This window comes from Neovison vison, chromosome 5 (genome assembly GCF_020171115.1).
Source record: "Neovison vison isolate M4711 chromosome 5, ASM_NN_V1, whole genome shotgun sequence".
NCBI classification, from domain to species: Eukaryota; Metazoa; Chordata; class Mammalia; order Carnivora; family Mustelidae; genus Neogale; species Neogale vison.
The window spans coordinates 29,968,550-29,991,489 of record NC_058095.1 but is presented as its reverse complement, the minus strand read 5'-3'; the positions used below and the strand labels follow the sequence as shown (position 1 = coordinate 29,991,489).

At 37.9% G+C, this 22,940-nt stretch overlaps 3 protein-coding genes across 9 annotated transcripts in view; 2 read left to right on the top strand and 1 right to left on the bottom strand.

The window, feature by feature from the left end:
• The window catches only part of NF1 (neurofibromin 1), a 253,323-nt gene that overhangs the window by 41,388 nt on the left and 188,995 nt on the right, over nucleotides 1–22,940 (bottom strand). For all 7 annotated transcript variants that reach the window (XM_044248346.1, XM_044248352.1, XM_044248351.1 and 4 more), the window contains 2 exons: nucleotides 1,052–1,484; nucleotides 136–476 (listed from right to left, as the gene is read on the bottom strand). In XM_044248346.1, the coding sequence (XP_044104281.1) occupies nucleotides 136–476; nucleotides 1,052–1,484 (774 nt within the window). The remainder of the gene's footprint in view (nucleotides 1–135; nucleotides 477–1,051; nucleotides 1,485–22,940) is intronic.
• Nucleotides 4,451–8,989, top strand: EVI2A (ecotropic viral integration site 2A). Its single transcript, XM_044248356.1, has 2 exons — nucleotides 4,451–4,759; nucleotides 7,624–8,989. The coding sequence occupies exon 2, from the start codon at nucleotides 7,645–7,647 to the stop codon at nucleotides 8,341–8,343; it is 699 nt and encodes a 232-aa protein (XP_044104291.1). The 5' UTR covers nucleotides 4,451–4,759; nucleotides 7,624–7,644; the 3' UTR covers nucleotides 8,344–8,989.
• On the top strand, nucleotides 11,631–21,142 carry EVI2B (ecotropic viral integration site 2B). The gene is made up of 2 exons (XM_044248353.1): nucleotides 11,631–11,738; nucleotides 19,169–21,142. The coding sequence occupies exon 2, from the start codon at nucleotides 19,184–19,186 to the stop codon at nucleotides 20,543–20,545; it is 1,362 nt and encodes a 453-aa protein (XP_044104288.1). The 5' UTR covers nucleotides 11,631–11,738; nucleotides 19,169–19,183; the 3' UTR covers nucleotides 20,546–21,142.

The window sequence follows — 22,940 nt, the reverse complement described above, 5'->3', positions numbered from 1 at the left end:
ACTGGTTAACCAACATAGCATACTTTCCTATTTAGAGTATTAAGGTAGAGGCTGTATTAAAAGCTTATTAAGTGGTCTCATTCTAAAAGCAACAAACCCTGAAAAAAGTTAAAGTGAGTTTTTAAAAAAACCTACCGTAAACTAGGGTCTGAACTGCCTAAATTAAGTAATGCAATATTGAGCAGCGTCCCAGGGACATCTTTTGGCCGAATCTTGGTGTGTTGGGGGATGGAGTCGGGCTGCGACAGCTCCCAGCGTGTCCGGATATGAATGATAGACTGGACAATGGCTTCGCACTCCTGGTGCATGAAGGTGAGTGGTGTGCCCTGGTTTGCAATGGTTAAGGTAAACTGGTTCTCATCCACCAGGCAGATCTCTTCAATTTCCGAAGCATAATAGATATCATTTAGAAAGACTGATTGCCCCAGGACTTTTGTTCGCTCTGCTGAGGTTACCTGGACAGCAGTAGAACCAACCTGGAAAGTGATGGTGAGAGAGTGGAGTGAAGAAGAGTTTAATTCCACCATGCAGAACTCTTAAGAGGCTCCGAAAACCGACCAATGGACCAACCAAAAAAGTACCATGTTTGCCATTTAAGGAAGAGTTACCACATGTTCAAATGGGCTCAACAGTTATCATGATAGAGACTACAAACATTTTTTAAAATATAATTTTTTTCCCTAAAAAGTTCAAGAAACCCACAGACAATTACTGGTTTTATCCTGGTTCATGTTTTCCTTCTACAAAAAGCATGTAATAATCAGAAGAATTCTCAACTGGTAATTTCCACTTTCCATACATTCCCATGCCTTTGACTGATAGATGGCAACTGCCCTCTCCACCACACTCCCCTGCCTCCAGTGCAACCTAGAATATTAAGTGTACACCTCTCCTATCTTCCACAGGACCTCCATGAAGACAGAAAGCTGAGTTTTCCTCCATCCGGACTTTACATTTGATCTACTATTACGGTAGCATCTAGGGAGGCCGGTGCACTCTGGTTAACCAAGCAGGGTAACAAATCATGTACCTAACATGGAGTGAGACTTACTTTGATAGAAACCTTGGTGTCTTTGTGAGCTAGCTTGAGAGCATTGTGGAATACCTTCAGGTCCTCTTCTAAAGCCAGAGTGGCAGCAGGCAATTTCTGTTGTTCATGCTCTATGTGCTCGGCCAGTTTCCCAGGACAGTCTATGAAGATGAGCCTCTTGCTGCCTTTGAGGCCAGTCAGCAGCCGCTCGTGATACTTGGTGTACTCCCTGACCCAGGAGTTACAGTTATAGATATAGACTGCAGAGACATTGTCATAAGCAAAGCCAGGAAAAACAACAAACCACTTGGAGAGAAAGTCCGTTTTAAAGCGATTGCTAGGCCCCGTATGGGTAAGGTCCACTACAATTTCATATGGCTTGGCATAATATGGCTTTAAAGTCAGCAAGACATGGTATATCAGCAAATCGCCATTGATCTGACCAGTTTTAAACCTAAAGAAGATGACCAAAAAAAAAAAAAAAAAAAGGACACAGATTATTAACAGAATTCTGAATAAATAAATACACAGAGGCTTCTAATCTATTTTATTCCTTTAATTTTCTGATGTGGTTTCTAAAGGAAACTGTAGTAACAAAAGACTGCACAAAATCTAAATCCATTTTTTGAAATTAGGTATTCTTTATATATTGAGAAATAAGGCTGAAGTAAACTGAAAGAGACAAGTCTCCAATTCAAACACTTTTGAGCAAGAACAAACCTGCACACCCCAGACAATGAGAGAAAGTCGGTGAACACTGATTGGTTGCCTCTAGGACCACCGAATTTCCCCCGGCCAACACTTTGGATGGGAATGACCCACCTGGAGCCCTGGAGTGATCTGAATAGCTGTAGTCAATTTGTTTACTCCACCTTAAGCAGAGAAGTTCAGCAATGACCATATATATAACTCAAATCAGGACAACCAGGGTCAAAGAGGCCCAATTCAGAAACTTTAGCTTTAATTGGGAATTCAGACTTCTTCTTTCCTGGTGTTTATAAACAAGGGAACACATCGCCCTGGGCATTGTTAGGTCATGCCTTGAGATATGAAGGGCAAGCCTGCCTAAAAACTGAAGAAACAGAACAGAGAAATGAAGAGAGAAACTGGGGCCCAGCCATTTCATTTGAACTCTAGATAAAGAAGCCTCTCCTGGGATCAAATTTACCCTTGACTATATTGTTGATAAGCCAATGAATTCCATTTTTTTGATTAAGCCATATGAGGTCCTAAGTTGCTTACACTCAAAAGAATGCCGAGCAGTGTGAGTAGCCAAAGTAAGGACCATCAGAAAGCCCTGAAGAACACAGTACTAGAACTTCAAATCAGAACAACTTATGTATTAACTAGGCCCAATGTTCTACACTTGATGACTCTGGTAAGTAATATAAAATAGGCTCAGATAAAAATCCTTACTTCAGAATTTTTAATCTTGTTAGGGAAAAGAAGATAAAAATCAAGTTAAATAATTTTAAAATAAAATATTTCAAGATCAAAGAAAAGGTATGAGGTAGTATATAATCACCTATCAAATGAATTGCAGAGAAAGATAGTTCAGAAGAGGGAGAAATGAACACACACTGGGTAGTCACTGAAAACTACATCGAAGATGTGGCTGAAGTTGGTAGGAGAAATTTTGAATTCAATAGGAGGAAGGACTAGCAGGTCTAGAAGACAGAGGTAAAGAAAAAAGAAACAGATAACTAGATGTCCTGAGGCAATAGTCAGCTAGTTTAGCTGGAATGAAGGACCACATACAGAAGTTTTAAGAGATAAAGCCGGACAACTGCACTACTAGGTATTTACCCAAAGGTTACAAAAATACTAATTCGAAGGAACACATGCACTCTGATGTTTATAGCAGCTTATCTACAATTGTGAAATTATGGAAAGAGCCCAAGTGTCCATCGACTGATGAATGGCTAAAGTGGTATACATACAATGGAATATTACTCAGCCATAAATAAGAATGTTGCCTTGCCATCTGCAAGGATATCGAGCTAGAGAATATAATGCTAAGTGAAAAAAGTCAGAGAAAGACAAATACCATTCGATTTCACTCATACATGGAATTTAAGAAACAAAACAAGTGATCATACGGGAAGCAAAAAGAAAGGCAAACCGGAAAACAGACTTAACTACAGAGAACAAACTGATGGTTCCCAGAGGGGAGGTGGGGAGGGTGTGGGTTAAACAGGTGATGGGGATTAAGACGGGCACTCATTGTGATGAGCACTGGGCACACTAAGTGCTAAATCACTAAACCGTACACCTGAAACTAATCTGACACTGTCTGTTAACTAACTGGAATTTAAATAAAAACTAAAAAATAAAATAAAATTGAAAGTTTAACTTTTCAAAAAAAGGGGATAGAGCTCGAAAAAATACATAATAGTTAAACTGTGAAAGGACTGAAACTAAGAGGTTCAAGTTTTCTCCCAGAGGCCCAGTATTTCTCAGAATATGTTCTGTGAAGCACCAGCATCAGAGTCAACTGTGGTACCTGATACAAATGCAGTCCATTTCTATTACACAGGAATCTGTGCAGGAGGCCCTGGCGATTTTCATTGTTTTTAAACAACCTTCTCATCTGATATTTATATGCACAAATATTTCTGAATCACTGCTGTAGGTGTTGGGGAGTTATTCAACTTTATTTATTTATTTATTTTTGTTAAAAGAAAGAGGTGATATGATCAAAGGAAGTGATACATAAAAGCTCTATGAGGAGCTGGGAGCTGGTGAAAAAAAAGATACTGTAGTCTAGGTATGGCCTAATAAGGAGCTGAATACTATGGTGACAGTGAAGAAAGAAATCAATTCGAGAATATGAAGGAAGGACCAACATGATCCAAGGTCTGATGAGGGCTGAAAGGACGGACTTGAATTAAAAGGACTTGCCAGATACCAAGCCTCTGAGATCACAAAGAATGCTGCTATCATGAACAAAAAGGGCTCATCAGGGGCAGTAACTTTTGGAGAGAAAACCAAGTCCATTTCAGACATACTTTATATGAAGTGATGATAGGACATTCGAGGGGAAAGCGTGTGTACATGTGTCTGTGTGTGTATACACTAAACCACATAAAAACTTATTCTGCCCCATATCATCTACGTTTATTAGATATTTTCTCAAATCACTGTTGTACTTCCACAATTTGAGATGCTGGTTGTGTATTTCACTGTTTCTATTATCTGACCAATACCCCGGGTCTCCAAACTTATGTCATCAAATCACTCTGTGGTACACAAATAAAATTTTTAGGGATTTTAATGCTGCAGGAAAAATACCATTCCCTCTTCTTTTGAAGGATACTGTCATTCAAAAGAACATCGCAGGCATATATAATGAGCATAAGGTCAAAAGGCACTGAGCGGAAAACCCTCCCTGCCCTGGGGGCGGGGATTTGTTATACAAAGCCTCCTGTCATGCCAGCGGCCAACTGGACAGGACTTTTGGTTTTTTTTTTTTTTCTCCTTGTTTTTTTTTCCCCCTGTGACATGTGCTTTAGTTGCAGCAGAAAGGAAATGTGTCATCTGTGGTTTGGTTTTAAAAGTGGAAAGCTAGCTGTACATACCCTTTTTTTTAAAACTGCAGATTTACTTTAAGGTTTCTTATTCTCCAAGTCTATCCTGCTTTAAATTACTTGGAAGCTGTGCTTCAAGACAAGAAAAGAAGTGGCTTATTAAAATCAGGTTATAATCAGATTTTGACCAAGAGTTTGTAAGGTAGGTCATATATATTTGGCTTTTCTTACGCCTTTTCACGCGTAACTTTGTACAAGCTAGTGTTCGAGGAAGTGCTTTCAAAGAGTACCTAAGAATCTTACTAACAAAGTAGAATCATAAGTGATTGAAAATGTATGCTGTTTTCTTTTTCTGTCCTATTAAGTAACATTTAAGTTAGAAATGGAAAGATTTATCATCAACATAGTTTTTATCATGATTAGGAAGGATCTGAGTTTAGACTCCAGAGTGAACTAAAAAGTTTTACGTTACCAAAAAAGTTGAAAAAATGAAGTTCTCATTACAAATACATAGGCATTATAAATTTTATTGAAAATGACCAGATAAAGAAAACTTTTGATAATGTAACCTGGCCTCCATGGCATAAATTAGGGATGCAGAGACAATCTTCTATTCTCAGGCATTTGTAAGGGCAAGAGAAAGTCTCATTTTGTTAACAGTTTGTTTATTTGAGATGACAGTACATCTGGCTGCAGACAATCAACAGCGGGCCTATTATCTACCCTGTGGTAAGCACTGATAAAATGTGTACGAGTTCCATGATGTATACTACATTGTTAATGAACTAACAGGGTAAGAATAACCCACTTTAAATCATTTTATCATGGAATGCAGAAATCTAGTCTAGTAGGAAAAGATGGAAATTACCTATTTACCCAATTTAAAGTATTTCTCTTTAGTGAAAGAATCATAAAGTATACCAAGATTTATGTTATTCAACTTAAAAACTAAAGCTCAACACTATTATATGGAAGTCAGTGTGTAATATCTTCACTGTCTATTAAAGATCATAATCTAAAAAGTCATCTTAATTCCAGAACACATAATAAAGGTTTTTTTCCTTTAGGAAATAGTACTTCAGTGGCTGGTTTCCATTTGCCATTGTTTATTATAAGCTACTTTTGTTCGTATAACAACATATCACATTTGTTATTTTCAATGTCTGTATTATCAATAGCACAAAAATTTTATCCAATGACATATAACAACTAATTCTAATAAAACCTTGAAACTCAAAAAAAGTATGACTAGCACCAGCATCTGTCTTACTTGGGAGGAGGTTAGAAATAGAGGATCTCAGTTCCCTCCTAGACCTACAGAACCAGAATCCAATTAAAAACAGACAAACAAAATAACAACAACAAAAAGACTCCCATGCACATTCAAGTTGGAGAAGAACTTCTCTAAAATAAAGTTCTTAAACAGGTAATTTTACTGAGTAAATCTCAGGAGAGTAATCTAGTTTTGCTTCTATTTAATGCTAACATAAACAGTCTACAAAAGTAGCTCAGATGAACAGAATATTACTATAAAAGAGATGACTTGATAATGGCAATAAATCTTTTCTGCTGGTTTATCAGTACCTAGAACAGATATTCCAGTTCTATTTAAATCTTCAACCACAGGTGGATGAGAATTAGGAACAGACTTGTCCCCTTTTGTAATGCCTTCTAAGGAGCTTGAAGCTGAAACTAAAATTCGTCTTTTTTATTTATATGTTGAGACTTAATGATCTGCCTTGGCTTCCCATTCCCATAGTCTAAATCCCCACAAACCTAATGTTCTCTATTTTGCTGTATTATTTATTTATTTATTTTAAAGATTTTATTTATTTATTTGAGAGAGAGAGTGAGAGAGCGCATGAGAGGGTAGAAGGTCAGAGGGAGAAGCAGACTCCCCATGGAGCTGGGAGCCCAATGTGGGACTCCACCTCGGGACTCCAGGATCAAGACCTGAGCCGAAGGCAGTCGCTTAACCAACTGAGCCACCCAAATGCCCCTGTATAATTTTTATCTTAAGAAATTATGTCAAAATTGGGACCCTTGGGTGGCTCAGTTGGTTAAGCAGCTGCCTTTGGCTCGGGTTATGATCCCAGCGTCCTAGGATCGAGTCCCGTATCAGGCTCCTTGCTCGGCAGGGAGCCTGCTTTTCCCTCTGCTTCTGTCTGCCAGTGCTCACTCTCTCTCTCTCTCTGACAAAAAAATAAATAAAATCTTAAAAAAAATTTATGTCAAAATAGTAATACAAAAAAAATGCGAGGCATAAATGTTGACGAAAAAAGTCACTTTTGTTTAACTTTTGAGATTGTTCAGAAGAAATCTGGCATGCCTTTGCTTTTAAAAAAGCCACAATAAGTTAGGAGATATACAGGTGAAAAGAGAGAACCACCACCATATGATTTCACAAATACCGGAGTATATTTCTAAGTACCAGCTTTATTCTAAGCTTCAAGATAAACACCCAACAAGAAAAAAAAGAACACCTTGAATTCCTATTTGAAATCCATTTCCTTTGGTTGCTATAGTTCTCCTTTCTTGACCCCAAAACAAAAACCAAAAAAAGCCATTTGCCTTTTCTTCATACATGAAGCAAAATGCTCAAGGCCACATTTCTCCTTTACTATAAAGACTGGTAACACATTTGTTAGAGGGTGGGGAGTTTCTGCCAGAAAGATCCTTAAATGGTTGGGGGCCAAAAAAAAAAAAAAAAAAAAGGAGGAATCAAAAAAGCAAAGCAGAAGTATCTGACTCAAAGCTGAAGTTTAGTATGCCTGGCGAGGAGAAAGCTATATAAAACCACAGAATTCAGTTTAAAGTGATTCACAGTTATTTATAATGTTAACTTCTAGCATTTACGAGAATAACAGAAATTAAACTGTTTCTTTATACACAGCCTAACGGAAAAAAAAAGTCAGTTGAGAAGAAATTCAAACAGGATAGCAAATATTAAGCACAAGTTTGTAGTTCACTTGTAAGGTACCAGCTGTCCGATTTTTAAGTATAATCAGAGCAACCAGGAACCCTTAATCTTTCCAAAATTAACCAATTATACTGCTATCCCAACAGACTTCCAGCATATTCACGGACATGGAGCACACAGGACTCTACCTGCATCTTGCCCTTCTGATGACAATGGTTTTTTCCTGGTCTCCTGGAATAAACGCAAACTACACCCATCTGTGGGCTAACAGTACTACAGTCTGGGATCCAGATATTCAAAATAGGCCGGGCAGAAAGCAAAATGAAAACATTAACACAAGCCCTACAACTTCTGAAGTAGATAAAAGAGGTAACGCTATAAACAGGACTGAAATAGCAACATCCTCTCAGGTCCCATCTCTAACGCCTCCGTCGGAACCGGAGCTTTATATACCTTCCGTCATCACGAACAGTTCTCCAACAGTACGAAGCACAGAAAACACAACCAAAGGTCACCGTGAAATTTTCAAAAAAGACGTCTGTGATGAAAACAACAACAAAATGGCTATGCTAATTTGCTTGGTTATAATTGCAGTGCTTTTCCTTATCTGCACCCTTCTATTTCTATCAACCGTAGTTCTGGCAAACAAAGTCTCATCTCTCAGACGATCAAAACAAATAGGCAAGCGTCAGCCTAGAAGCAATGGTGATTTTCTGGCAAGCAGTGGTCTCTGGCCTGCTGATTCAGACACTTGGAAAAGAACACACCAGCTCACAGGGCCCAACCTAATGATGCAATCTACTGGAACACTCATAGCTACAAGGGAAAGAAAAGATGAAGGAGGAACTGAAAAACTCACTAACTAACAAGGGCTTTAGTAAAGAAAAATGCAAAGTAGCAATGAGAAAGTTTATGAAGTAAAAAATCAAATCAGTTTGATGTTCAATGCCAACATGTAGGTCTGGCAGTCAAAGTTGCTGACATGGCAGCCTTGCAATTTAGAATCAAGCAGGTGAGAAGGGGAGAAGTCTGCCCACCTTCTCAATTACTTAAACTGTGCACTTTTGTCCTGACACTGAATATTTTAAAAAGCAAATAACCAAACACTCAAGAATGAAGGAAGGTTTTAAAGGCGAGTTGAAGGACTGACTAATGGAGGCAGAAAGGGACAATTAAATAAACATTTCCTGTTCAGCAACAGTAGTTAGATGATCTTCGTCTGAATATAATTCAACTTTGAAGAGTTTTAGTGTGTCCTCAGAGGCAAGTATATGCTTCAACATCTAACGGAAGCCAAATTCCTAATGTATAGAGTTGAACTGTAGTTTAACAGTACCTTTGCTGAATGTGACAGAATCTGGACCAGCTCATAGACCAGCACAGCAGTTTTATGCCAGATGTTTTCATCTTTATGTATGGCACACAGAAGAGTTTCTCTACTACAAATATTTAATTAAAACGTTTAATTTTGTATAACAAATTAAGACTCATTAGAATAAAACTGACTACATATATTTGTATTCCTTTTATTATATTAGGGAACACACTGTAAAGATCAATAAGTAGAAGAGCTTAATTGAAACAGATGACATTGTAGCCATAACAGAAGCCCAAGTGTAAATGTAAAGCACATCTTACTGTTTAAATGCAATGTACTTCTACACATACTGCTTATTGGAATATTTATAGCAAATATCCAAAGGGTGACTAATTCTCTGATTTCAAAGGGGCCAAGCAACCTAATAAATGATCAGTTTTACTTTTTTTTTTTTTAAACTATCTAATGTGACATGAGCAAAGGAAAGATGTGTGTATGTTCGCTCTCATCTGGGAAAACAGGATAGTCCAAGGAACTGTTTAAACTTTCAAGAAACTGTGTTCAAGTAAAATAATGACTTAAACTTAAATTAAGACTTCCACATTCAGTTAAATATATTACAAAAGTTGGTTTGAGAGACTTTCCAGCTATCTACTAAAATTGATCCAGAGCATACTAATTAAAAACCAAGCTACAAGGGCACGTGGGTGGCTCGTCTCAGTGGGTTAAAGCCTCTGCCTTCAGCTCAGGTCATGATCTCAGGGTCCTGGGATCGAGCCCCATATTGGGCTCTCTGCTCAGCAGGGAGTCTGTCCCACCATCCCCATGCCCCACCTGCCTCTCTGCCTACTTGTGATCTGTCAAATAAATAAAATCTTAAAAAAAAAAAAGGCAAAAAAACCCCAAGCTACATTAAAAAATTCTCATCCCTTATTAAGCATTTATTTTGGGCAATATGCTAGCCATTTAAGAAAAGAGTTTATTTATATTTTTCCAAATATGGTCACACTCGTACCCGCCCTTCTAGGTTTGTGATTCCCATCCTGATTGTGTCATCTGAAGAGTTTTTAAAACTAGTCAATATCTAATTCCCACCAATTCTCTTTGTGATTCAGCTGCAATGGAGTAACCTCCAAGCACTGGTAATTTTTGCATTAATTCTGTATTAATTAATACTGCTCTTGGTCATCAAAATCACTTTTTACAGGTACCATGGCTTGAAAGATCTAGGTTATATTTTAAAATGGGAGGGGAAAAATCAATTTTATAATCAGTTTATTACCAATTTGTTAAAGAAATTATAATATTATTCAGATAAAGCTAAATGTCAAAAAAGTAAAAAGGGAAGCAAGAGAACACTCATTGCCAATCATGGTGACATCAGGTTATCTTCTGAGGAGTAGAAAGGACCACACTGGCAATGAAACTGGGTAGAGCTCCCATCTTGTACAATTAAAAATTTGAGATTGTGTATTAGAGCAAATAGTGATAACACAAAGCACTCATGGAGTCAAGTGTCATATATACTTACCTGAGGAAATTAAAAGTGTCCTTTAAAAAATAAGACATTAGCTAGGTAGGTATTTTCATATTCAACATACAGGTTAACCATTTTCTGACAAAAAAAAAAATAAAGCTTCTATTGCAAGAATATTTAAAATTCATCACTCACTAATTAACGCCCTCAGAATGATGCTATCCAATGACAGTTCATGAACAAAGAGAAGTGGTTCCTTTATATCTTAACAGGTTAAGATAAATTTTGAGTTCAAATTTTAAGTTATTTTTGAAAAAAGAACACTTCTGTTTTCTATTCCAGGGGTTATAATTCACATATTCAATTCAGGGATTTTAAAGTAGTAAATCAAAAGTTCACAGTGCTTTGATTATATTCTTTTTGTACCAAGGTATAAGGACTTTGATGTTAAGAACTAGTCACTGCTAGTCCATGATCCTCTGCAGTGATCATGAAAAGCAGGGCTAAGGCTTAATACTTACGGTATCTACTCTTAAGGGCACTATGCTAGGCACTTCACATTTATTTAAACCCACAACAAATTTATAAATTAGGAAACACGACTTCCATTTCTCAGAGCAGGAAAGAGGCTAGAAGGAGACTTGTGCAAAGAAATTTTTCTTCAGACTAACTCATTCTCTGTTCAATGAACTTTGCTTAGTTGACTCATTTAAATCATGATTCCCAATTTATTTTACCTTCCACTGGGAAGTACCTACTCTGTGGGTAACCAAAGAGTTGTGCACTGGAACTCCAAAATCATTTAGTAAAGTACTCAGTCCGAAAAGTTTAATTACACTTTTACCTGGGCTTTGTCTAAATTATGTACAAGGAAATAATGTTAACATTTACTGGCTTCCTACCGTGTGTGAGGCATTTATACACGTTATCTTACTTAATCTTCACAATAGCTCAATAAGAGAAATATTCCTCCAGAGGAGGAAATGATGACTCAGAAGCACAGCAACTTGCCTAAGGTGATCAAGTAAACAGAACACATCTTTTGCTTCTTACGAGAAGAAATTTCACTTTGGGTGATAACCCAACTGGCAGTTTTTGCCTTAGAATATGTAAGTTCCCCTCTAAAGTACTATTCTAAGTATTTAAATTATATAATCACATTACTAGAGAGTCTCAAATGTTCACTTACCAACATTAATTATAAGCATTCAAATCATAAAGCTGCAAACTGTGTTTCAAAATAAGTTCTGTTCAAGTAGTGCATTATTTAGTCATTTTGCGGCTTATTGCACTTCCGGAACCAACTATCGATAAACTTCCTTTTTTTCTACAGAAAGCATTTCAGTTTGCTACAGGACCATTTTTAATCTGAACTGAACCACCCCTTTTGCTTTCTTAGCCAAATCACTAAAATGTCCAGATAGAACAAGAACTCAGCATTCTGCAAAAAGAAGTTAACAGCTGAGGTAAGAAAATTTTCACACAGGCAATCTGGTTTGATCTTTATTTTATATAAAATTTATTTTTAAAACTAAGATGTTGTTAGTGTTTTCAACTTAAATTCTGCTAGTCTAAAGATGTCTAGGGCAGGTTTTGGAGTTTGGTTGCATGGAATTTAAAAATATGCAATGTTGAGCTTGCCTTGAAGAAAAATTTTCAGCAAGGTTTGTATGATACAGCCCTTTTAATTTTGTTCAATGTCAATGGTTAGTCAGCCTTAGTTCTGTAGTTATAAACAATAAACTATAACCCTGGCAGAGAAAGCTAAAGGTGACAAGTAAAACTAGAGACCATGGGGCATGACTGAATTTACAATCCCCAAATATCAACTGTTAAAAACTCTAACTTGCGGGGCACCTGGGTGGCTCAGTGGGTTAAAGCCTCTGCCTTCAGCTCAGGTCATGGTCCCAGAGTGCTGGGATCGAGCCCCACATCGGACTCTCTGCTCAGCAGGGAGCCTGCTTCTCTCTCTGCCTGCCTCTCTGCCTACTTGTGATCTCTGTCAAATAAAATAAATAAAATCTTTAAAAAACAACAACAACAACAACAAAAACCCTCTAACTTGCTTTCCATAAAGTTGCCCCATATATAACATAATCCATAGATTCAAGTTATTTTTTAATCCCCTTTAGTTTCTATGGTAAAAATGGTCACATTCACTTAAATTAAAAAAGAAACCAAAGGAGATTAGATAAGGTACTCAATTATCATTTTTTAATACAAACAGCATTTTATATTTTAGTAATAACAGTTACAGGAAAATAGGTCTCATTTTTAAAGTTAAGACAAAACTGTTATGATAAAATGTATACACATATTCATATCACCTACATATTCAAGCAATAATCTGAGCTATTGGTAAGTAGTATAAAATAGATACGGGAAAAAACACTCACAGGATAAATAATAGAAAATTTCTAATCTGCATACAACATGCCTACTCTGTGAGTAAACTGGGCAGTTACAAAGTAAATACCCTCCAAATAAAAACTGCCAAGAGTTTAGTTTACACAGACTTAAAATATCGCAGAATATAAATTTATACTGGGTGATACTCTATTTCAACAATTTCATAAATATTTATGACTTTCCCTTATAGAAGTCCACTTGGATTTTTTCTAAGTAACTATTACTTAAGTTAGAAAATAAAGATTTTTATCTCTTTTTTAGATAACACTTGTCTCTCTATATTTTTAAAGGGACAGTTCAAAATTTGGAGTGTAATAGTACCTGTGTTTTTCAACTAATTCCTATGTAACTCTACTGAGAAGGAAATTATGAATTCTGAGTAAGTTCAAATTTGTTAAATATAAATCTGAATCCTTTCAATGTCTGATCTTAAAAAGTCATTTCATATATGATAGCTTATAGGCTAACCATTTAAAATTCTCGTAACTAATTTCATAGAATCAGAGGCATAACCTCGCATAACCAGGCATAACCTGGTTTTCTGGTAGTCTTTTTTTCCCTACCCCTTAACTCAAGACTGCCTCCCAAAGTTATTTACGTTATCTGTTCCCAGAGAGCTCACATCACCTTCCTTCATTTGTGCTTTAGCATTTCTGCTTCATGATTTTTTTTTAAGATTTTAATTATTTGACAGATAGAGATCACAAGCAGGCAAAGAGACAGGCAGAGAGACAGGAGGAAGCAGACTCCCTGCTGAGCAGAGAGCCCAATGTGGGGCTCCATCCCAGGACCCTGAGATCATGACCTGAGCCGAAGGCAGAGGCTTTAACCCACTGAGCCACCCAGGTGCCCCCTGCTTCATGATTTTACTACGAAAGGCAGTGCAGCATGTTTAGTGACATATACCAGAAGGAAAGGGCTCTTGTGTATGACTGACATGATTTCTTGATCATTGCCTCTATTTACAACTCAGACACTAGCAAGTTATCCCACATCTACTCTTCTTGTTTTTTTTTTTTTTTTAAAGATTTTCTTTATTTATTTGACAGAGAGAGATCACAAGTAGGCAGAGAGGCAGGCAGAGAGAGAGAGGAGGAAGCAGGCTCCCTGCTGAGCAGAGAGCCCGATGCGGGACTCGATCCCAGAACCCTGAGATCATGACCTGAGCCGAAGGCAGCGGCTTAACCCACTGAGCCACCCACGCGCCCCTCTACTCTTCTTGTTAAAATAGAATAATACCTAACACTGAGTGGGTACTCAGTAAATGGTAGCTAATACTGATAAAAGTCACCAAATGCTTCCTATCAAGAGTTCAAGGTTAATCTCTTTTTACTCCTCCTCACAGATTCAATCTTAACTGTACCCTTTACATATTTATGCATCATATTTATGAGAACATGTCTGATACATAAGGACTCCTACCTTCAGTGTTAATTGCCTGTAAGATGTTTAGTTAAAACACAGTTGATGTTTTCCTTCCTCTTTTAAAACATTTTTAAATATTCGGGAAAAGCCAGAGGACCAAAATCACAGATTTAGACCTCAAAGTGCCAACCTATAATAATGAGCAAAATACTGCCATACAAAAGTAGACAATGTGGGATTTGCCTGAGCAGCAGACTAAGGGATTTCTAGAAAAATGCTATATAGAATATGTCTGGGTTCTTTAGAATAATTAGCAGTTATGTTCTGAATTGTGCCAGAAAGAAATAAAGAGAATCTTAAGAATACTTAGAACAGACAGGAGAACCTGAAATGAAAGCCTAGTGAGTTTGAGAAAATGGGTGAGTCAAGTCCTCCATCATGGAAAAACAGCTCCTCTTGCTCCTTCCCTACATCCACAAATCCTGTTCAGTGACAGAGAGCAGCACTCTGTGGTTCTTTCTTCCATCTACTTCAATCTTCTCCCCCAACTTCTAATTTTGCCCAACTCTTCCACTTTAATCACCTACCCTAATTTCTTGCTAATTACATAGCTACCACTTTTTCTTCAGCTTTTCACTAACTCTTCAATACCTTCTCTAGTCCACTGACCTTCCCCTTTTCCATATATTGGCTGTCTACTATAATTTCTGCTTTATTTTTCTGTTTTTTTTTTAATTTCTTTGCACTCCCTTTTCATTTAATATTATCTTACATTTTCTCCTTTCTACTTCCCCCATATGGTTTGTTCTTTCCACCTTCTCTCCCTGAAGAAGAAATGTTGGTACTTCAGGTATACATGGTTTATATATTTAAAAAAAATACATATGTTAAATAACTTTCTGCACTGCTCATAACACTGGCCTCACTTCTCTGAATTAGAAAAATGTCAGTTTCTTCACTATTATGCCCCTTATATATTTCTATTTTAAATCCTGCTCTCTCTTTTCTGGGCTATTCTGATTTGTCATAGCAGAAATATAATACAGATTCTAGCATTCTAATGTAGCAGACCCTAGGAGGGTAGACAGCTAACTGAAGAGTGGGAAGAAGAGACAGGAGAGGTAAAAAATGGAATTTGGTTTTGAGATTGTTGTAACCCTTAAATGACAAGTAGAAAAATCTCACATGACCTTCCTATTGACAAAAGAGGTTATGAACTTACCAAAACTGATCTTACAAATTAAAATGGTTTATAATCATGTTCCTGTTCAGGGTCTTTCCTTCTCTAGTGCTTTTTTTTTTTTAGCGAATTGAAAAGAGGAACTGTGTGGGTTTTTAAAATTTTAAGTGAAGTCATAAAAGAGGAAACATTTTTGGCTGAAGACAATTCATGGCCTATATTTTCTGTTGCTTTGGATGGCATTTTTTAAAAACTAAAGTGAAACCCTGAAGAATGACTTTTGGGGGTGGTGGAAATCTGTAAGAATAGCAAGTAGGAATGGCACATGGGTAACCATATAGAGATGATTCAAATGCCCACATTTATGCCAAAAGTTTCTATTTTTTTCCTGTGAAACCTTTTGCAAAATGGATAACAAGCATAATTTAACAACTTAGATTTATCTTCTCTGCTTACATGCTGGCAGAAGTATTAATAAATAGTGAAAAAGTGAAATGGAAAGGAACCATAAGCCCAATACAGATTAAGTGTTTCCTGAGCTCCTAAGATATATGGCACTTAGATATAAAGGAATCAAAACCCAAAGCAGTTTAGGGAGGAGAAAGAATACATGCTTGTCAATCAGATGGTCCTGGGTACAAATTCCTTACTTGTGATTTAATATATATAAAAGTGATAGAACACTAGGCAAACTCTTTTTTTCTTTTTTAAGACTTCATTTATTTGATAGATAAAGAGAGCACTCTCAGGGAGAGTGGCAGGCTGAGGGAGAGGGAGAAGCACCTCTCTGCTGAGCAGGGAGCCTGATGCGGGGCTCGATCCCAAGACCCCAGGATCATAACCTGAGCTGAAGGCAGATGCTTAACTGACTGAGCCACTCAGGCACTCTAGGTAAACTCTTAATCCATGTGAATTTGTGTCTTTATCTGTAAGTCAAGGATTCCTTCATCTTCCTTATGATCATTTAAAGGTTAAATGAAGTAAAGTTTTTATTAAAACACGAGGGATAGTACAGTACAGAATATGTTCTATATAAAATTTTTGTTTCTTTTTTGCTTTCTTCAAGGTTCTTGTTTGAATGGGTGGGGATAATAAAAAGAAAATGTGCAAGTTAAAAGTAATTAAAAAATAACAGGGGCGCCTGGGTGGCTCAGTGGGTTAAGCCTCTGCCTTCAGCTCGGGTCATGATCCAGGGGTCCTGGGATCGAGCCCCGCATCAGCCTCTCTGCTCAGTGGGGAGCCTGCCTCCCACTGCCACTCTGCCTACTTGTGATCTCCGTCTGTCAAATAAATAAATAAATAATCTTTAAAAAAATAATAACACAATTATTTAGGAGAATAAAGATGTAACTATGGCAGGACCATGAATAATTATCTAAGGAACCGTAAAGACAACAAGACCTAAGAAGGTTCAGGGAATGGTTGAACTCTCTGGGATGTGGTCAGTCACAGAGAACTTGATTTAGGAAGGGGAATTTAAGCTGAGGTCTGACCAGTGAGTACCGGTTCAGACAAGAAAAGAGGATGAGTTTGGGGATGGGGAACATACACTAAGAGGGTGAGAAACAGTGTAATTTAAAGTGTCTATTTAGGGAAAAAAGCATGTGTCTAGAAAGTACTTAAGATGGGAAGAGGTACATTTGGCTGAATGAGAAGTTTCAGTCTTGAGACATGAGTCAGGACTGGTAAATTCAAGCCAGAAGGAAGAAAACTCAGTTTAGAATTTTTGTCTTGACAGCAGCAGGGAACCCATAAGTCAGGGAGCAGTAAGCTGACTATAAACGTTTTTCAGAAGATTACTTCATCAGTAGTATGCAGGAAAGTTTAAAGGAGAAAAATTTTAAATTAGGCCTTTAGTATTAGAAAGAAAATAAAAAGGAAGAGACCACTGAGGGGGGAATAAATCACATGCCCTCTGCTTAAACAGGGTAATTTACCAACACTCTGTACCAAGTAGTAGAGGAGTAAACAATGAAAACTATTCAAATATGCTGAAAAGTCTATTTATTTGCAAAACTTGAGGGCATTCCTCTTCTGTTACTGTGCTTCGCATAGAACATCAAATCTCTCTCACATTGGACTAGGAATCCCAGAAGAACTATAGTTTCTAGTCGATTTACCAGGATCTAACACCCTGAGATGTTCCTTTCCCTGACGTTAATAACCAACCCAGCATTAATAACCAACCTAACGTTAAGGAATAGCCAAATAGTTACCATTGTGTCTAATGATGTACACAACAGTGTATTACACTTAGAGCTGAAACTGTCTTAGAGAGTTTCACTTTAGAGAGAAGGCAGTTGAGACAGGAGGGATGAAATGACTAGTTCGCACACTCAGATGCAGAGTCACATGCTGGAAGTAGAACTGGAACTTACTTCTCACGTTTTAGCATCTACCACATCCCACAAAAAGCCCTGCCTGCCAAACTTACACACGAGCCGTCTCTTCCCATGTCCATATGCTGTTCCCCTGACTGCAATACTTTACTTACTTCATTCCTTCTTACAGATCTTTCAAGACAGCTCAAGTTTTACTTCTCTGAAAAACCTTCCCTGAAAGCCTCCCAGGCTGCAATGGTTCCTCTGTGCATCTCTTGCATACCTTTAGGAGAAAGCTTATTAAACTATTATAATTATTTATTACTTATTTCTACCACTAGAAACTCGGTGGGGGGGGAGTGTATCTCTTAAACCTAGAACAGACCTGACACAAAGATAATGTTTATTGATAAATGAATGAAAGCAGCAGTGGGACAACTTGACCAATTGGCAACAACTGACTCAACCAGATTCAAAGACTGTTTAGGATTCTGAGTTGAACTGACTCCTTTAAGAGTATGAGATCCTAGGGGTGCTTGGATAGCTCAGTTGGCTAAGCATCAGACTCTTGGTATCGCCTCAGGTCATGATCTCAGGGTCAGGACATGAAGCCCGCGCTGAGTTCCACATCTGGCTCTGCGCTCAGCACATAGGCTGCTTGAGATTCTCTCCCTCTTCTTCTGTCCCTCCCCCTACTTGTGGCTCAAAATAAAATCTTAAAAAAAGAGTATAAGATCTTAACATAAAGAGACAGTGATAGACTGATGATACTGTAGAGACTACTAACACGATAGACTCTGCATACAAACCTTAAACAAAGGTAGCACCGTATGAAAATAAAGAGAGCCAGTTTCCACATGAAAATGAATTCTGTGTTTTAAATATTTTATATTTGCTGACAGTAGGATATATACATGGAAATGTCCACCAAGAAGTCATGTAAATGGAATGGAATTAATGAGTTTAGGCTGGATGTGCAGGTTTGGGAGCTATGGCATATAGGCGAGAGCTGAAAATTTATGCAATCAGGATTAGAGAAAAGTAGCTAAGAGTGAGGACTTAGTAACAAATGCCCATATTTAAGAAGGGAAAAACAGGAGCTAGTGAGATTAACATGAAAGAAAGACTATCACAAAGAGCTACTTGGATAGTAGTAAAGGCATAGTCAATAGCATCGAATGTGGACAAGAGAGGGAGAGAAAAAAAGAGAGAATAAAAGTAAGACTTTGGATTAGTTGACAGATGATTACTGGTGTCCTTAAAAGCAACAGGGTCAGTGTATTTCTAGCAGTAAGGAAGAAAAGAATAGAGAGCACATGGAACCAGCACCCACAGCCTATATGTATCACAAGCATGATGGTAAAATGAAGGATTGCAATGTAATGAACCGAGGGGGGCAGCAAAGCCAAGTACAGGTCTTATGAAAGAATTAAGAGACTATTGCCTATGAGGTCCAAATGTTGAAAGGTTAAGTTAGGATATATTCAAAAAATTTATTTACACCACAGTGTATCAAGTCTAAATTAAAAACAATAAATACTTATTAGGTACCTACCTACTTTGTGCCAGACACCAAATAATACCTGTCTTTCTTTCTCTCATTATAAAACCACTGGTAAAGAGGAAACATTCTGGAATGGATCCCAAATATTTCATCTTAATTTTGTTTTGTGGATACATCAGTGATACATTTTCCTCAAAGAGAGAAGCAATTACAACAGAGAAGCAACCACAGTCTCCTTTATTTAGATCACCAAGGCTATCTAATTCAGCTAATTCTCAAACCACAACAGAGAATCCTATGAGTCAACCAACACAGTTCAACCATGTTTCTCCCGAACAGCCAGTAGCAACTGCTAAAGCTGCTGATAAACAAACATCACCAGCTGCCCATGCTTCGTCTGAAGAACCAGCAGCACACACTTCTGCTGGGCAACCACTTGCCTATAACAACACTGGACAACCAGTATCAATGGCCAACATGTCTTCCCAACAGACAGCAGTACCCGTGTTTACTTCTGCTGGACAACTACCACCATCTGCCCATACTTCTACCAAACGACTGCCACCATTTGTCTATACTTCCACTCAACAGCCATCATCTGTCCGTACCTCTTCTAGGAAACCAACACCACCAACTGTTCATAATCCAACTGTTCAACCAACAAGTGTCAAAAGCTCGCGGAGGATTACTCCAGGATTCATCCTAGAAACTACCAGTAGCAAAACTATCTCACGTGAAACCAGTGCTAATTCAATAGCTGCCATATTAATTGGCGTAATTCTGACTTCTATGTTGGTATCTATAATCATAATTGTACTATGGAAATGCTTGAGAAAACCAGCTTTAAGTGATCAGAATTGGGCAGGTAGGTCTCCATTTGCTGATGGTGAAACCCCCGACATATATATGGATAACATTAGAGGAAATGAAGTCCCCACAAAACGTACATCAATTGTTACATTTATGCCCTGGAAATCAAACAAAAGCACACTCTTAGCAGAGGACTTGGAAATTAAGTTGTTTGACTCAAATACTGAAGATTCCAACCCCCTCAAAACAGAAAAAACAAAAGATGAAGTAAATGGTACATCAGAGGAGAGTCCTGGTGGATCAACGATCGGCACTGCAGTTTCCACTTCAGATGATGCAGATCTGCTTCCACCGCCTCCCCCACTTCTTGATTTGGAAGAACAGGAGAATAACCAATGTGACAAACCCACAATGACAGTTCTATCTCCTCTTCCAAATGCTTCCTCCAATCTCCCACCGTCTCTGGACTGTCTCAATCAAGTCTGTAAAAATCATAATACTGAGTTCGAACAAACATTTCCACCTCCACCTGACTCACTTAACTTGCCCCTGGAACCAGGAGATTTCATGAAAAACCAGGAAGATTCCAACAATGGGATCCAGTGTCAGGAGTTCTCTATTCCTCCTGATTGTGATCAGGATCACAGTGAATACCTGCCGCCCCCACCTGAAGAACTGTTATAAATATTGTAACTTGCTTTTTAGCTGATTTTCCATCTTTCTTATGAACTCCATCTTTTGCTTTTCTTCATGTGATGAAAGCAACTGGTAGCCAATTTTGATTTTTTTTCAGGAACTACCTGAATCTGCTCAAAGCTCAAATGCATAAGTGGAACTTATTTTTTAAAAAATGATGTAACAGTGATTTAATCACTGTACCTAACTTTAATGTATAGTATGTTTTATAGATGTATGTAAATAACTTAGCCATTTTGGAAACAAGCAATTTACATATACTTAATATCACATAATAGATATTTTTTTCCCTCAAAACCTGTGTATAAAGTTACCTTGAATAAATAACTTTCTGTTTTTCCATTTCAAAGTTTGAAGTCGTGGGCAGGAATAAGAAATTAAATACATGATCCGAGTTTCAAACAAAACTCCAAATTTTAAATAATACCTCAAGTATTACATAAATACTCCAGGGTTGTGGGGATGAGAAACTAAAATGCGTATTTGAGAACACAAAAATTTCCTTTTAGCTCTCATTGGAAACAGTAAAGCAAATCTGTTAAAACATCAATGGTTTTTTTTTTTTTTTTTAAGATTTTATTTATTTGTTTGACAGACAGAGATCTCAAGTAGTTGGAGAGGCAGGCAGAGAGAGAGAGGAGGAAGCAGGCTCCCTGCTGAGCAGAGAGCCCGATGCGGGACTTGATCCCAGGACCCTGGGACCATGACCTGAGCTGAAGGCAGAGGGTTTAATCCACTGAGCCACCCAGGTGCCCCTGTTAATACATCAAATGGTGCTCCATTTGGCTCAGTGGGTAGGTGGCTCAGTGGATTAAGCTCCTACCTTTGGCTCAGGTCCCGTCTCAGAGCCCTGGGATTGAGCATCATTGGGCTCTCTGCTCAGCGGGGAGCCTGCTTCCCCTTTCCCTCCCCTCCCCCACCTACTTGTGATCTCTGTCAAATAAACAAATAAATAATCTAAAAAAAAAAAAAAACACACCAAATGGAGGGGATGTTGGATTAGGGATATCTACTTCAAAAGAATAGAAGCATACACCAAAAACTGTTGACATTTCCCTATCTTGCTGGGAGAGCACAATTTTTTAAAAATTAGCCTCTTTAAAGAATTTCTTCTTTCTATGGCTCAAGCACCCCCCAGAAAAGAAATCTTATAATGGAAAACAAAACCACATACACTAAACCACACCTCTATGGCTTCATTCCAAATCTGAATGATTTTTTCCAAGAAAAACAGACTGTATCAAATACAGATGGTTCTCAACTTTCACTAAACTTACTTATACTTTCTGACACTTTCTATTTAAGTTCTTAAACCACCATTCCAATGCGGAATTTCATCTTTCCTCCATGACCTGATAAGTGATGAATCTGAGATATCAGAGCAGGGGTGGCCCCAATCTTTGGCAGTGTCCATATGGCAAGTGTTCCTTGGCTATGCTTGTTGGGGTGCCAGCCTGTGCCTGCAGAAGTGCTTCTTTGCCCAACAAGCATGTAGTCGTCCTCCTTGCCCTACCCTAACTCCCAGGGGAAGTCTCACTCATAATGAAATGTGGTGGTCTTGTTGGTACTTTAACCTTAAAGAACCCCTCATATTTCTGAAGTTTTTCAGAACAAAACACAGTGTTTATTTGTAGCACTCATGCTCAATAAACTAACAAAGCTCCACCTTTTTTTTTTTTTTTAAGATTTTATTTATGTATTTGAGAGAAAGAGAGAGAGAGCATGAGAGGGGAGAAGGTCAGAGGGAGAAGCAGACTCCCCATGGGAGCTGGGAGCTCGATGCAGAACTCGATCCCAGGACTCCAGGATCATGACCTGAGCCAAAGGCAGTTGCCCAACCAACTGAGCCACCCAGGTTCCCCAAAGCTCCACCTTCAATTAAAAAAAAAAAAAAAAGGAAGCTTTTGGACATTGAAATTTTATCTACAAGGTTTCCCTTTAAATCTTTTAAACTGTCCCTTACTGACCATTAAAACTTTTTATCTGTAGAAACACTTCCTTGAACTAATTTTTCCTGATGCTTTTTCCTGAAGCATATTTACTATCCTATTATACTGGTTCTCTGTCTTCCACATTAAAACGTTTCTCTCATGTTGTTTTTCAAACTTGGCACTTTTAAGGTTTATTTACCCAGCAGCCATCAGGAGTTTAAGAACTTCCTATTAATCTTCTGAACGGGAAGTATTCTAGTTAGCTTAAGTAAGATACACTTAAGACTTTGATGCGCTTTAAACCCACATAACTCTCCTCATTTTACATGTAAGATGGTTACCTAAAGAGGCTCTTTCCACACTTTTGCTCTTCTTTCTCATCACCTTCTTTCCCGATCTCTTGAAGGGTGGGTGCTGGGAAATATCGGGGAGTACCAACTCTTATAGATAAA